This window comes from Octopus bimaculoides, chromosome 29 (genome assembly GCF_046866305.1).
Source record: "Octopus bimaculoides isolate indiv1 chromosome 29, ASM4686630v1, whole genome shotgun sequence".
Classification (NCBI taxonomy): domain Eukaryota; kingdom Metazoa; phylum Mollusca; class Cephalopoda; order Octopoda; family Octopodidae; genus Octopus; species Octopus bimaculoides.
Window position 1 is genome coordinate 17,542,780 of NC_142956.1, and position 15,631 is coordinate 17,558,410.

The 15,631-nt window shown below is 42.0% G+C and overlaps 1 protein-coding gene across 2 annotated transcripts in view; it reads left to right on the forward strand.

Annotated features, from left to right (window-relative positions):
* The window catches only part of LOC106874965 (uncharacterized), a 73,284-nt gene extending 70,379 nt beyond the window's left edge, over positions 1 to 2,905 (forward strand). For both annotated transcript variants that reach the window (XM_089344910.1, XM_089344911.1), the window contains one exon: positions 1,608 to 2,905. In XM_089344910.1, the coding sequence (XP_089201036.1) occupies positions 1,608 to 2,763 (1,156 nt within the window). In that variant the 3' untranslated portion in view covers positions 2,764 to 2,905. The remainder of the gene's footprint in view (positions 1 to 1,607) is intronic.
* Positions 2,906 to 15,631: the final 12,726 nt, after the last annotated feature.

Genomic DNA, 15,631 nt, shown 5'->3' on the forward strand with positions numbered 1-15,631 from the left:
ATGCTAGCATGGGTTGGACGATTTGACTGAGGACTGGTGAAACCGGATGGCAACACCAGGCTCCAATCCAATTTGGCAGAGTTTCTACAGCTGGATGCTCTTCCTAACGCCAACCACTCAGAGAGTGTAGTGGGTGCTTTTACAAGAGCCAGTCCAGGGGCACTGGCAACAATCTCGCTCGAAAACCCTACAAAGGCCAGTCAGGCGGTAATATATATATATAAATATGTCTGTATATATACACACACACACTCATGGTGGTCAATTTTTGTTTATGAACTTCTCTTGCAAAGTATTGGTCAGCTTAGGATCACTGGCCATAAACTAACATAATGCAGTACTAATAAGAGCTAGCCAATAGTCACTGAGATAGATACAGTTCAGTAAAACAATGAAGGTGCTTAATGGTTGGGATGCATTAGTTTGCATTATCTCACCCCAGTGCATTATATGCTAAAGACCAGCCAAGATTCTTGATTACAAACATGTATAGGTAGAATTATCAAATGGAGAATGTCAAATTTAACTTAATATATATATATATTTCTACAGGTTTGATAAAAAGTCTCCTGACAGTAAATCAAAACCATTTAATTCCAAGATTTATTTATGTTTAACAACTGAATGAATTTAATAAAAAGCATCTAAATATGAAACATCATGAAAATTGTTCAAACTGAAGTCCTTCCTGAGTGATACATTTTACCGTTTGAGTCAAAACAGAATTACAAATAGTATTGATGGAATTTTGATTTACTGTCGGGTGACTTTTGGCCAACCTGTATATACACACACACACACACTGTAGATTGTTATATATGTGAGGGCGCCTGGCCTAGTGATTAGGGTGTTTCTCTGATGATGACACAATTGTGGTTTCAAATCTCAGACTAGGCAGTGTGTTGTGTTGTTGAGTAAACGGAAACATTTCGTTTTGCATTGCTCTTTAGTCCACCTCACGTTGTAGGACTTTGAATAAAGGTGCTTTGACTAATGACTTGTTGAAAGTATCTAGATGCGAATGTAATTGCTAGGTGTCTACACAGCAGAAACGTGCGTCGGACAAAGTTAAATCAAAATATGCTGTCATTAATTGTAGAAATAATAATTTTAAAAAATTGTGCTGATGTACTAATCTCCACATTCATTGGATATATATTTGGTTAAATAAATGAGCCAAGCGGAACCCAGAATTTACCCATAGAGTGGGATTGCTTGCCTCAAGTAATTCTAGGTTCTCATTACAACTCAATGCAGTTAGCCTTAATCTGGATTATAACTAAGTGCTTGAATGGTATCCACCTGGATATTGTATTCCTACCTCTCACTTTCTCTCATATATTGTATCCGTATCTATCTATCTATCTATCTGTGTATCTGTCTATCTATTTATCTGTGTATCTATCTATCTGTCTGTCTGTCTATCTATCTGTCTATCTATCTATCTCTCTATCCATCTGTCTGTTTACACACATTCTTTCTCTCATATATTGTATCCCTATTTGTCTATCTATCTATCTATCTACACACACACACACACACACACACACTCTCTCTCTCTCCCTCCCTCCCTCTATTAATGCTGTGTATTTTCTCTGTATTTCCAGATCTGTGATAGAGAGTGCAGAGAAGGCCATAACAGAGAAACGCCTGAAGCCCTCCATGTTACCCCCACGCAAGGTCTACGTCGATGACAAGGACACCCGCAAACCGGGTTCTGTTCAGATCACAATTGCCGGCGGGGAAAAGTCCCGTGTGGAGCCAGTCGACAGACGAATTGCAGTGGGGCGCAACCATCGGCCGACCTCAAGGGAAGCGGCGCTCGTCTCGCCGTCTGCTTTCTCTTCGTCTGCAGCAGGGCCGTCGTCCAACGTGGCGTCTGCTGCCGTTGCTGCAGCTGGGTCGGCATCGCTGTCGTCTGTTTCATCTCAGGCGAAAGTGCACCACCATCATCATCACCATCATCAACCGCAGAGGCAGCGTCACCATCATCATCATCACCAGGACGTGAGGATTGCACGGTCGAGCGACTCGAAGGATGGTGGTGGTGGTGGAGGAAGTGGCGGCTTGGCTGCAAGGGTCGGGGAGAGGTTCGAGCGGAAGGAGTCGATGGTCGACGAAGCGAAGTTTGTTCCAGATTATTCCGAGTCTGGTTCGGACAGTGACGATGTCGCTGCCTCCGGAAACACAGACGTGGCTGCCGACCCCTCCGAGGTGACATCTTCGAGGAGGGTCACGTCCGGGTCGGGTGCAAGGAGAAGCAGCAGCAGCCGCACGGCGGGCGCTGCTGGTGGCAGCGGTTCAAGGGTGGGCGGCAGCAGCGGCGACGCAGGAGTCGCGGCGCCGGCCGAGGAGCAAGAGGAGCCTAGCGGGAAGCGACGCAGCGGGAAACGGTCAAAGGAGAGCGGAGGGGGCAGCAGCGGCGGCACGTCGGGCAAGAAGAACAAGAAGCACAAAAAACACAAAAAACACAAATCGAAAAAAAGCAAACACAAGTCCAAAAAGTCACACAAGCAGCGGCACAGAAGCGGTAGTCGGGAGAAATCCGCTGCACGTCTGCTGCACCAGTCCGCTGCGGCTGCTATGCCGTCATCGTCGCCGGGGGCTGCCGTTGCCGCTCTGTCTGCCGGCGTCCCTTCCGCCTCTCTTTCCACTGCTGCTACTACTGCTACGACGAAGGGCCACGCTACATATCACCATGACCCCACGCATCAGCCCGTGGACGCGGGCAAGGTGCGGTCAAGCATAGCGACAAAGTATTGAGACAGGTTCGAAGGTGGTCCCGATGACGACGATGACGGTGGTGGTGGTGGTGGTGTTATTTAACCCCAGGTCAGCCTCAATCGAGCAGGCCTGGGTTAAAAAGTCATTCCAGCCAGCCATGACCATCCAGTCCTATAAGGGCATCCACAACTGATTACAGAATCTAATGTTCTCCCCTTACACACGATGGTCTGGTGTTGGTGGTGATAGTGTCGATGGTGTGATTTAAGACTACAGCTGCTATTTCTAGCAGTTTGCACGACCACGTAGATGCTCCCTCGCTGGCTTGCAATTGTCCTGTTGGAGGCTTGATAATTGTGGTGTAGGTTATGGTAGTGGTGTGGTGGTAGACCTTTGAAAGTGCTATCTTTGTCACTTCATTCTTGGGGTTGATAAAATAAAGTAGCAGTGAAATCCTGGGGTAGATTGAATATTTCTATAAAACAAACATCCCAGACGTCTTTGGAATTATAATTAAAAGACTATCTTTTCCTTTCATCCTTCTGTAAGGATCAATTGCCTCCCCCATCTCTCCTAGAATTTCATGCCTTGTGCCAATAAAAGAACGAATAATAATAATAAAATAATTATTATTATTATTAGTGGATATTGCTTATTACTTCAACAATCTTGGTTCAAACCCCATTGCTGTCACTGGAGTCAGTATAGCGTTTCATCTGTCCGTCCATGTACCACATCAAGCGGAGTTCAAATCACAGTAATGGAAATGGGGTTGGTTGATTGGGAAGCCAGGGTGGGTGGGTGGGGTTGTAGCCTCGACACTTGTTTTTATTGCTAGGGGAGCAGGTTGACAGAATTATTAAAACGTTTGAAGGCGGCGAGCTGGGAAAATGCTTAGCAGTTATTTCTTCTGTCTTTACGTTCTGGGTTCAAATTCTGCCGAGGTCAACTTTGCCTTTCATCCTTACGGGGGTCGATTAAATAAGTACCAGTTGAGCACTGGGGTTGATGTAATAGACTTGGCCCCCAACCCACCAAAACAGCTGGCCCTTGTGCCAAAACTTAGAAAGAATTATTATCATAATTATAATTATTAGGCCGTAAGCTGGCAGAATCATTGGTCTGCGGGGCTTAACAGTATTTCGCCCGTCACTTTCTTCTGCACTCAAATTCCACCGAGGTTGACTTTGCCGTTCATCCTTTCGGGGTCGATAAAATAAGTACTAGCGGAGCACTGGGGTTGATGGAATCAACTTACCCACTTCCCTGAATTTGCTGGCCTTGTGCCAAAATTTGAAATTATTATTATTATAATAATTAAGGTGGTGAGCTGGCAGCATCGTTAGCACACCATGCAAAATGTTTAACAACGTTTTGTCCATTTTCATGTTCTGAGTTTCAGTTCCGCCAGGGTAGACTTTGCCTTTCATCCATTCAGGGGCAATGAAATAAGTACCAGTTACGCACTGGGGTTGATGTAATCGACTATCCCCCACCCACTAAATTCAGGTCCTGTGCTTGTAGCAGAAAGGGCTATTATTATTATTATTATTATTATTATTATTATTGTTTGTGGTAAGGAGCTTGCTCACCAACCACATGGTTCTGGGTTCAGTTCCACTGCATGGCGTCTTGGGCAAGTGTCTTCTACTATAGCCCCGGGCCGACTGAAGCCTTGTGAGTGGATTTGGTAGACGGAAACTGAAAGGAGCCTGTCGTGTATAGATTTGTGTGTCTGTCTGCTTGCATCACCTCCACCCACCCCAATCATCGCTTGACAACCGATGTTGGTGTGTTTGCATCCCCCGTAACTTAGCAGTTCAGCAAAAGAGACCCGACAATAAGTAACTAGGCTTACAAAAGAACAAGTCGTGGGGGGGGGCGATTTGTTTGGCTAAAAGGCGGTGCTCCAGCATGGCCGCTGCCAAACGACACAAGCAAATAAAAGAAAAACAAGGAACTATTATTTACTACTTCTGATGCAGCAAGCTGGCAGAATCTTTAGAGCGCCGGAAAAAATGCTTGGCGCCATTTTGTCCGTCTTTAATGTTCTGAGTTCAAATTCTGCCGAGGTCGACTTTGCCTTTGATCTTTTCAGGGGGGGTCGATAAATTAAGTACCAGTTGAGTGTTGGGGTTGCCTTGACTTGTCCCCTCTTCTTTGAAAAGCTGCTGGCCCTGTGCCAAAATTTGAAACCACTTAGACCACCACCACCACAACCACTACTACTACTACTACCACCACCATTACAGGAGCTTTGCATCTCAGGTTTCTCCAGACTCTTTTATTTCTTTGTCTCACGCATACACACTATCTTCTCTTTCTCGGGGACACACATATACATATAGACACACACACACACACATATACTCTCTCTTTCTCAGACATACACATACATACATACATACATACATAGACACATACACACTCTCTTTCGCAGCTACACACACTCTCTTTCACAGCTACACACTCATATATTCACTCTTTCTCAGACACACACACATACTGTCTTTCTCAGACATACACACACACACACACTTTCTTTCTTTCTCAGCCACACACACACACACTCTCATTCTCAGCCACACACACACACACACACACACTTTCTCTTTCTCAGCCATACACACTTTCTCTTTCTCAGCCACACACACACACATACACAGTCTCTCTTTCTCAGCCACACACACACACACTCTTTCTCACACGCACATAGACATGTTCTCTCAGCCCTCCATATTATGTTATGAGTTTAGAAAGTGTCAACTCTTCCATCACCACCACCACCATTACCTTACCTCTACCACCAACACCACCACCACCACCTCCAGTTTCAACCCCTTTCTACTACCTCTCCATCACAAAGTGACTTTTGGCTAAACCCCCCCCCTTTCCTCCTTCACAACCACCACCACCACCACCACCACCACCATGACTGATCTTGGCGGGGAATGAGTGAGTGAGTGAAAGAAAAACTAAAGGCGATTGAATGATTGGGTGGTGATGTGGAGTAGGGGCTTTAACAGGACAGACATAAAACACAAAAAAGGGGATTTCTTGATGTGAAGAAGAAAAAACAAAAAAACCCCTACAGAACTTTGTACAGTGGTCTAGCTCCTTATCTTTCTTCCTGTCTCTCTCTGTCCTTAGACTCATTCCTTTGTCTCTCTTTCCTGCAAAAAGAAACCAAGGCTCTTGGTGAAGGCTCCCCGCAGACCGTGGCGAGCAAGCAACAGGGGAGACTCACAGAGTCGGTTGTGGGGACTCATTGTGGAAGAGAAGGAGCTATGATAACCAAAAAAAAAAAAAAAAAAACAATCAAACTTTGTATTATAAGTAAATAAAAGAAAAATTTCTGTTAAAGATTCTTCTTCTTGTTGTTAATGTAGATGTTGCTTGTGTAAGCATGGACAAATCTTGAAAGCTTCATGTTTTTTCTTCTTCATATGATCAGTTTTATTTATTGGCTTGACCCAGAAACAAAGTGTATTTTAACAGAAATACAGCAATCCCTCGACTATCATGCATGTTACATTCCCAAACCCCTTGTGATAGGTGAAAATCCGTTAATTAGAAACACTATTGTACTGTATATATTTTTAATTTTTATAATTTGTATATATTTGCATTATTTACAATTGACAGATATTTGTCCTCATCTTGTTTGTTGTTAACACAACGTTTCGGCTGATATACCCTCCAGCCTTCTTCGGGTGTCTTAGGGAAATTTCGAACCTGAGTTCTCATTCCTAAGGTATTTTTCGATATTATTATTATTGTTGTTGTTTGGGTTTCTGCCTGGAATCGAACTCTGAATCTTGGGGTTAGTAGCCCATGCTCTTAACCACTATGCCATATGCCCGTGTGTTAACAACAAACAAGATGAGGAGAAATATCCATCACTTATAAATAATGTACATAATTCCTCATCTCCTAAATATAGAACTGTATAAATTTATTTTATTATAAATGTTTTGTTTTCCATACAGTATGTGCAATTCTTTGTTTACTCATCTATGGTACGCTACGTATTTTCTTTTAATATATTTTAATTAATGTATCATACAGTGCAGTAGTGTACTGTACTTTTATTTATTAATTTTTTTAACATGGAAATATTGATTTTATCACAGAAATAATTAAAATCTAACTATACCTATCGGCTGCAGAAACCCACAATATACTGAGGAGTCTGTGATATAAATTTACATATATTAACCAGAAAAATTGACAATGTACTGAGGATGTGACAGGTGAACCACGATATGGCGAGTGATTCCTATACAGTTAAATTGTAGCCATATTTCTATTAAACTACACTGTTATTGAATTTAGTATTTTACTTAACCCATTACCTACCAGTGATCTCATATGAGATCACTTAAAATTTACAAATTTCGTAATATTATCTGTCAATATTTACACATATCTAACCTTTTTGCTATATCTACTAGGTATATTTCTCTGATATTCAAATGAGGTTTGCTAATTTCTCACCCATTATCTTCGCTTATTTCTATTTAAAATGTTATTTTGATCATACCAGCGTGTTTCTCAGGCTGTTTTATGCTAGAAATCAAAGTTTCATAAAAAAAAATTCCAGTTAATAGAATTATGGGAGGTAATGGGTTAATTTCTGAGAGTGGTCGGGTTCATTTTTAGTATTCTCGTTCGTGAGAGCAGTCAAGTTTATTTCAGATATTCCCATTTTAAAAATCATCTCCAGCGAATCATTGAGGATGTTGGTATTGCTTTGGCGGAGGTTTGTGGTAGGTGGAAGAGTCCTGATCTGATCAGTTTGAACACAAGAGGTAAAACGTTTGGACCTGATATGACCGGCTTGAACACTGAGGGGCGTAACCAGGTTAAAAGTTCAGCTAGACTATTGCCCCATCTTGATGAGGTCGGCATATATATATATATATATGTATATGTAATATAATATATATAATGTATATATATTATATATATATAATATAAAGGTTATGAAGGGTATTGGAGTCAACCAAACCCTAAAGATATGTATATATAAAATATATATATATATAATATATGTATGTATATAATATATATGTATATAATATATATATATATATTATATAATATATATATATTATATAGTATATATATGATATATATAATGATGGCAGTCGAATTGGAAAAAACAGCTGTTTTGAACAGATAAGCGAAATCCAACAGGAATAAAAATGTAATAAAAATTATAAACAAAATTATTTAAATAAAACACTTTTAACACACATTAAACATGATAAAATAAATAAAAGTGAGTTTTTTAACAAAATTATCCAATTTAACTGAAATAGTTATTTCTGGGACACATGATTTTTATATTAGAAATTGTGGTTTTCTCGAGCTATTGTTAATTACTTATAAATATATTATAGATTTAAATTCATAATTTTTATACCAGTTTCTGTGGTTGTCAAAGATTTATCAAGAAAGCAAACACCCTGGTTGGAGTTCAAATCAAGCCAGCAAATATCAAGTTTTTTTTGTTTTTTTTTAATCTTTCATCCCAATAAAAATTTTAAAAAACAGGTGCAGGAGTGGCTGTGTGGTAAGTAGCTTGCTTGCCAACCACATGGTTCCGGATTCAATCCCACTGCGTGGCACCTTGAGCAAGTGTCTTCTACTATAACCTCGGTCTGATGAAAGCCTTGTGAGTGGATTTGGTAGACAGAAACTGAAAGAAGCCCGTCACGTATATATATAAATATATAGTTTTAGGGAAAAGAAACAACTTTCATGAACTCATCAATGAAAATCCACTATCAGATATAGAAAAATTAATAATTAAAAGCACAATAAATGAGTATAATATAATACAAAGTAAAAGATAATAATAGTATATTTAGTATATATATTTATATATAATATATATATATAGTAATGTATATATATATAATATAAAGGTTATGAAGGGTATTGGAGTCAACCAAACTTAGATATGTGTATATATATATATAATATAATATATATATATATATATAATATAGTATATATATATATATATATATATGTAGGCGCAGGAGTGGCTGTGTGGTAAGTAGCTTGCTTCCCAACTTCATGGTTCCAGGTTCAGTCCCACTGCATGGCATCTTGGACAAGTGTCTTCTACTATAACCTCGGGCCAACCAAAGCCTTGTGAGTGCATTTTGTAGAGGGAAACTGAAAGAAGCTTGTCGTATATATATATATATTTGTGTGTCTGTAATTGTCTCCCTAGCATTGCTTGACAACCGATGCTTGTGTGTTTATGTCCACGTCACTTAGCGGTTCGGCAAAAGTAACCGATAGAATAAGTACTAGGCTTACAAAGAATGTCTCTGGGTCGATTTGCTCGACGAAAGGCGGGGCTCCAGCATGGCCGCAGTCAAATGACTGAAACAAGTAAAAGAGTATATATATATATATATATATTATATATTATATTTATATGTATGTATATATTTACATTTATATATATGTATATATATATGCATGTATGTATATCTCTGTCTATCTATCTATCTATATATATATATATAGATCTATTAGGTTTAGTAAAGAACTAGCGATAGATCGAAATAGAGTAGAGGGAGACTTAGTTAAGAAACTAGAAGAGGCACTTACAACTGGCAGCGCAACCAACGTTTTGGCTGCGAGGATGGCCCTCGACCAACACCTCAACGCCAAACACGAAGGTTGCGTCGTCAGAGCTAAAATGCATGCCTTAAGGAACGAAGTGATCGAAGCTGCGCTAGAAGCCCGGGTGGCGGAGGCGCAACGCGGTAACAGAGCCACCATTCGGTCTCTAATCGATGAACAGGGATGTAGTTTGCTCGACTGTTCGGTGGGTCGGAACGCAGGATGGACTTCACTGCCTACCTGACCGGCCTGCTGCGGCTCTCGGCGGGAGAGGCAGAGTGTTGTGAGGGTCCCATCACAGCTGCTGAAGTAAGGGATGCTATGGCGGGCTGCGCGAGGGATAAGTCGCCTGGATTGGATGGTCTACCTTACGAGCTGTATTGTCAAATGCCAGACTTGTTTGGCAACCTCTTGGCATCAGTCTACTGCAACTGGCAACAAAACGGGAGAATTCCCGGTTTCGTGAGCCGAGGTGCAGTGACATTGCTGAAGAAAGACCCAAACAAGGGGAATTTTATAGATAATTTCAGGCCCATCACTCTGCTCAATGCAGATTTGAAAATTTTGGCCAAAGTAATAGCCGAGAGGTTGGCGCTTGTCATCGATAAACTGGTCGACAGGGCGCAAACATGTGCTGTGCCGGGCAGAAGTATCCATGACAACCTCCACCTCATGTGCTACATCATGGACAGGGTAGTTAAGTATCCTGGCATGGGTGGGGCGCTGATCAATTTAGATCAATCTAAAGCCTTCGATAGGGTCGACCATCGATACCTGGCGGCCGTCCTCAGGGCAGCTGGCTTTGGTCCCGTCTTCCGCGGTTGGATCGCTGCCTTGTATAGCGGCATCCGATCGGTAATTCTGGTAAACGGTCACCTGTCAAAACCGTTCAACATCACGCGTTCGGTCCGTCAGGGATGTCCCCTGTCGGCGCTTCTGTATGTATTGACGCTCGAACCACTACTGCGGAAGCTGGCGACACTGAGGGGTATCCCACGAGAGCTGAGTTGCGGGACGAGCGTGTCTGCATATGCGGACGATGTCACCGTCATAGTGTCGAGCGAAAAGCACGTCGAGATGCTAGGCGAGACACTTAAAGAATACGAAACGGTGACAGGAGCAAAAATTAACCCGGAAAAGTCAGTGGGTTTGTTACTCGGCACCTGGAGAAGCAAGCCCATACCGTCCAACAGTGACTCTGTAGTGGGACGCTGGACGGACGGACCGGTTAAACTGCTTGGGGTCTGGTTCAGTCCAGACCTCCAAATGGATAAGAACTGGGATGAGATCACCAGTAGAGTGATCAAACTCAGCCAAACATGGGCTGAGAGAAAGTTATCTCTAAAAGGCCGGGCGGAGGTGGCTAATGTGTATATCGCATCAGTCATCGATTACCGCCTGACCGTCGTGCCTTGTCCCGATGCCACAATCACGAAACTAGAACACATACTTTTCCGCTTTCTGTGGAAGGGTGGCGTTCCGATGGTGAGGCGATCCATTTGCTGTCAACAACCGTTACGTGGAGGACTGGGGATGCCGTGGTTAATGATGCGCTGAGACTGCGGCATCTCTGGAACTTCATTGACAACGGTGAACAGGTGTGGGCGCCGTTTGTGAGGCACACCTTCCTGCAGCTCGTCTCACTCACCGAACTGCAAACATGGATCAGGAAGAGACCGAAACTGGGCGATTGGCACCGCGAGTGTCGCCAAATTCTACAACAGCTCTGCCGTCCGGGATCAAACTTGTGCAACTTCCAAACGACCAATGCGTTCTATAGAGGCCTAGTGGAGGGGAGGTCTGACGACATTCTCGGGGCAAACCTGGGTGTCGACGAGAAATTCCTAACCCGCCTTTTCAAGACGACGTTCGGGCCTGGGCCTATGGATAATTTCCAGAGATCCCTGGCTTGTCAATGCTATCGAGACGCACTACCAGTTCGAGAGAAGATCTACAGACACGGTTCGAAAACCACCGGACCGACCTGCCCGAGATGCGGTCAGAGCGACGAAACCGTTCTGCACGCACTCGTGCAGTATCCAGATATTTCAGAGCTGTGGACCTTCGTCGAACGGCTGTTGTCGCGTGTGGGCGAGCCCACTTAGCAGCCGAGTCTATCGTGAATATTGTTCCGCCACCTTCCTTTAAACGGGAAGAAAAAAGGGTTTTTGTAACACTGATAGCTATGGCAAAAGAATGCGTGTGGTGGACGCGTTTGAAAGGTCTACAAACAAACACTTTCCTCTCTGGTCAGTCCCTCGTCAACTTTTTCAAGTACCACTTGAAAGGGAGGATGAGGATAGAGAGGAAAGTGTTGTCGAATGAAAGTTTCAATAAAAAATGGGTAAATGTGGCAAGAATGGTAAGAATGAAAGACGACACCATTTTAAGCATAGACTTGTAACAAAAAGAGACAAAAAGAGAGAAGGTACTTACTTTCATGTACCTTTAAAAAAAAAAAGCCTGAAGTGACCGTGGTCTTTTCCGTAGGCTTTTCTCTCCACGGATAAACCTAATCTGTTCCCCGTTTTTTACATCGACTGTGATACACGATCCCTATTGATCGCCCCCCCCCTCCACGTTTTTTTTTCTTCTTCCCGCGATCCCTTTTGATCGAAATTATCCCCCCCCCACCCCAGAAAAGCTCTACTTTGTAATTTGTCCATTTTCTGTATTTAGCCCTGTGTGGCTATAATAAAAAGATATCTATCTATCTATCTATCTATCTATCTATATATATATATATATATATATATATATATATACTTCCGGTTTCGTAGTGTTAAGACGTGTTTTTCCCTGTCTCTCGAAGCAACCAACAGGTATCTTTCCATATCGAAGATAAATATTCGCTGAAACCGACACAAAACTCGGTACCTGTTTGTTTAACGACGGTCCTGCATTATAACCGTTCAAAAAGAAAGTAAATAGTATATATACAACGCACATTAATGTGAGTGAACCAAAGCGAACAACCATCTTCGAAGAAACCACGCACGTGGTGAGAGGTTATAAAGATAGAAATCTGAGCTAAGTTTTATTCTTTATTTCTAAGTTTTATTCAATATTCTATTCTCTTTCCAAAAACAATTTACGACAAAATAATTTATTTCACTTGTTTGTTAACATACTGTAATATTTGTCTCACAGAATAGTTTTGTTTTTGTTTATTTACGATAAAATCGTTCTTAGTTTATTTAAAGTATTAAAAGTTTTCACTCAATTTCCCTTATAGTCACCTCGTTTTAACACTCTTAATCAAAATCTCTATTCTACTCTTATCCCATCTTCTCTCCCTCACTTTTTCTCTCTTTCTCTCTCTGTTTCTCACCCTCTCTCTCTGTTCTCCATGATATATATATTTCTCGTTTTTCATTTTTCATTTTGTCTTGTTTGTTTCTCTCTCTCGAGTTATCTTCTCTCCCTCATATATACATACATACATATATATATATATATACACATATATATATATATATGTATGTATATATATATATGTATATATTTTCATTTTCATTTTGTCTTGCCTCGTTTTGTTTGTTTCTCTCTTGAGTTATCTTCTCTCTCTCTCTTGAGTTATCTTCTCTCTCTCTCTCTCTCTCTCTCTCTCTCACATACATCTCTATTCCTATCACATCCTCTCTCTCTCTCTCTCTATCTATCTATCTCGTACTCTGTACGCACTCTCTACTCGCTCTACTTCGTATTCTCCCTTCTCCCTCCCCTCTTTATACTCTTCTTTCTTTCTAGTACTATTTCTATATTCTTTAAGATAACCTCTCTCTCTCAAATATCGTGCACCATGGATACCAGAGGACGAGACTTTGTACAGCGCCAAGTTGAGGCCAACAAGAAGATGAAGATGCGCCGAAACTGGCAGCTGGAAGAAGTTTGTCTTCTTGTACACGCATGGAACCTGGCCAAAAGATCACCAGCAAATGATCTAATAGCCGAAAGCCTGGATAGGTACAATTTCCACAGGTCAATGGCTCAAATTGATCGAAAGAAACTGGAGCTCATTCGCTCCTACGAGCTCGTGAAACCGCACCTTGACCTCCTAGAAGGCATTATGAGAGACACGGACACAAAAATGGACAGTGAAGACCCTGCACACTGTGCTCAGGCTCAGGAGGACCAAACGGATCACCAAGACAAGGCAGATGCCACCAGTGCTGTAGCCACTGATGAGGGATGCAATGACCATGGTGAATACAGTCAACGCTGCACCACAAACGACAAAGACAGGAGAACAGACAAGAAGATAGTAAACACAAACAGGCTTCAAGCCCAAACACGTCACACAGAGAAAAAGAAAAAGAAACAGATCTGTAAATTCTACCTAAATGGTACCTGCTGGCACGGGGAAAAGGGACGAAACTGCAAATTTGCCCATCCCAAACACCACCAGCTAAACAAGGTAGATAACCACTTACAACAAAATAAGCGGGAGCGCAGAAAAGGGAGACCAGAAAGCTTAAATCTACGTACACATAATCCACCGAATACCAACAGGACTCACAAAGAGAGAAGTCCGTATATTCCTTCTGCTCCCAAAAAAAGGCTATATGCAGAGGCTGTACGAACTGCAGTAGCTGAGCAGCAAGCTTTTTTAAGCGTGGCCCAGAAAATGGTACAACAGTTAACGTGGATGCAGAGGGTACAGAGTCAACGCCACACGAACCATTGTCCAAGACCACCACAGATGATGGATCAGAGATGGCCACCGCTAACACCAGGAACCCCTGCACAGATATCACACCCATATTCCTACTGAATATCCGGGGCCTATTACGAACAGGTGGCAAAGACAAGTTCCTATACTTGAAAGACCTAGTAACATGCAATCAAGCAATATGCATGGTGCTTACCGAAACGCATCTAACACCTAATATAGCAGATGCGGAGATAAATATACCAGAGTATGCCGTACTCCGAACAGACAGAAGGGATAGAAGTCATGGGGGAGTTGCAATGTACATCCGAGAAGATGTCACACCCCTACTACTACTATCACACTCAAACTCTGTATGTGATACTTTAATAGTACACATAAAACAAATTGATGTAGTTGTATGCTCAACATACCGTCTACCAAATACCGCAAAGCAGGAAGGTAAATTTGAGGACAGCCTCAGACGCATAGAAGAGGTCCTGACAAATCTGGACCAACACATCAATATACTTTTCCTAGGCGACTTTAACCTCCCAAATGTTAAATGGCCTGAAGGTCACATCCTCTCTGGGATGTCACTGCATGAACAAAGCCAGGCAAAATCATTGCTAGAACTATCCAGCATGCTGTTCATGGAACAAGTGATACTCCAACCAACCAGGGTAAGCAATATTTTAGATCTCTGCTTCACAAGCAATGTGAGCCTAATCCATAATGTGAAAATAACGCCCACATCTCTCTCAGATCATAACATTATAGAATTAACTATGTATGGTCCTAGACAACCCACTGACACCCACCCCACCAGGAGGACTCAAGCAATATCCAACCTGAATTTCCACAGGGCGGACTGGAAGTCAATTCGCAGAGAGATTCAAAATCAAAACTGGCATGACAGCCTTTCTATACAAGACAATGACCTCAAACTAAGTCATTTTATGTCAACCATACAAGACATATGCACCAAATACGTGCCATATAGAAAGACCAGCAAACATGCCAATAGAATTCCTAGAGACAGGAAAATCCTTATGAGACACAGAACAAAGGTCTCAAACCAGTTAAATAGAGAACTGGAGGATAGGAAAAGGGCTAAATTAAAACTAACACTATTAGAAATAGAAAACAAAATTAAATTCTTCCATGAAAAGGAGAGAGCAGAGAAGGAGAAGAGAGCAGTAGAAAGCATAAAAACAAACCCCAAGGCTTTCTATAGATTTGCAAAGGAGACTGCTACGGTACAATATAAGATAGGACCCCTATTCCTGCCTAATGGCTCACTGACTGCAGATCCCACATGGATAAGTGAAGTGCTCAGTACACAATTCAAGAGTGTCTTCACTTCTCCTCTGAGTCACATGCAGATAAAGAACCCAGCTGATTTCTTTGACAATAGCACTCAGCAGAAAAAGACTGCATCCATTACCTACATCGACATTGAAGAGGAAGATGTGATAGCTGCCATCCGTACAAGGGATCAAAAAGTCATGTTGACTCTGTGGAAGACATTTGTTCTGAGCCGCCTAGACTATTGCTCTCACTTGTGGTCACCACACAGTGTTAAGCGGACAGCAGAACTCGAGGCAA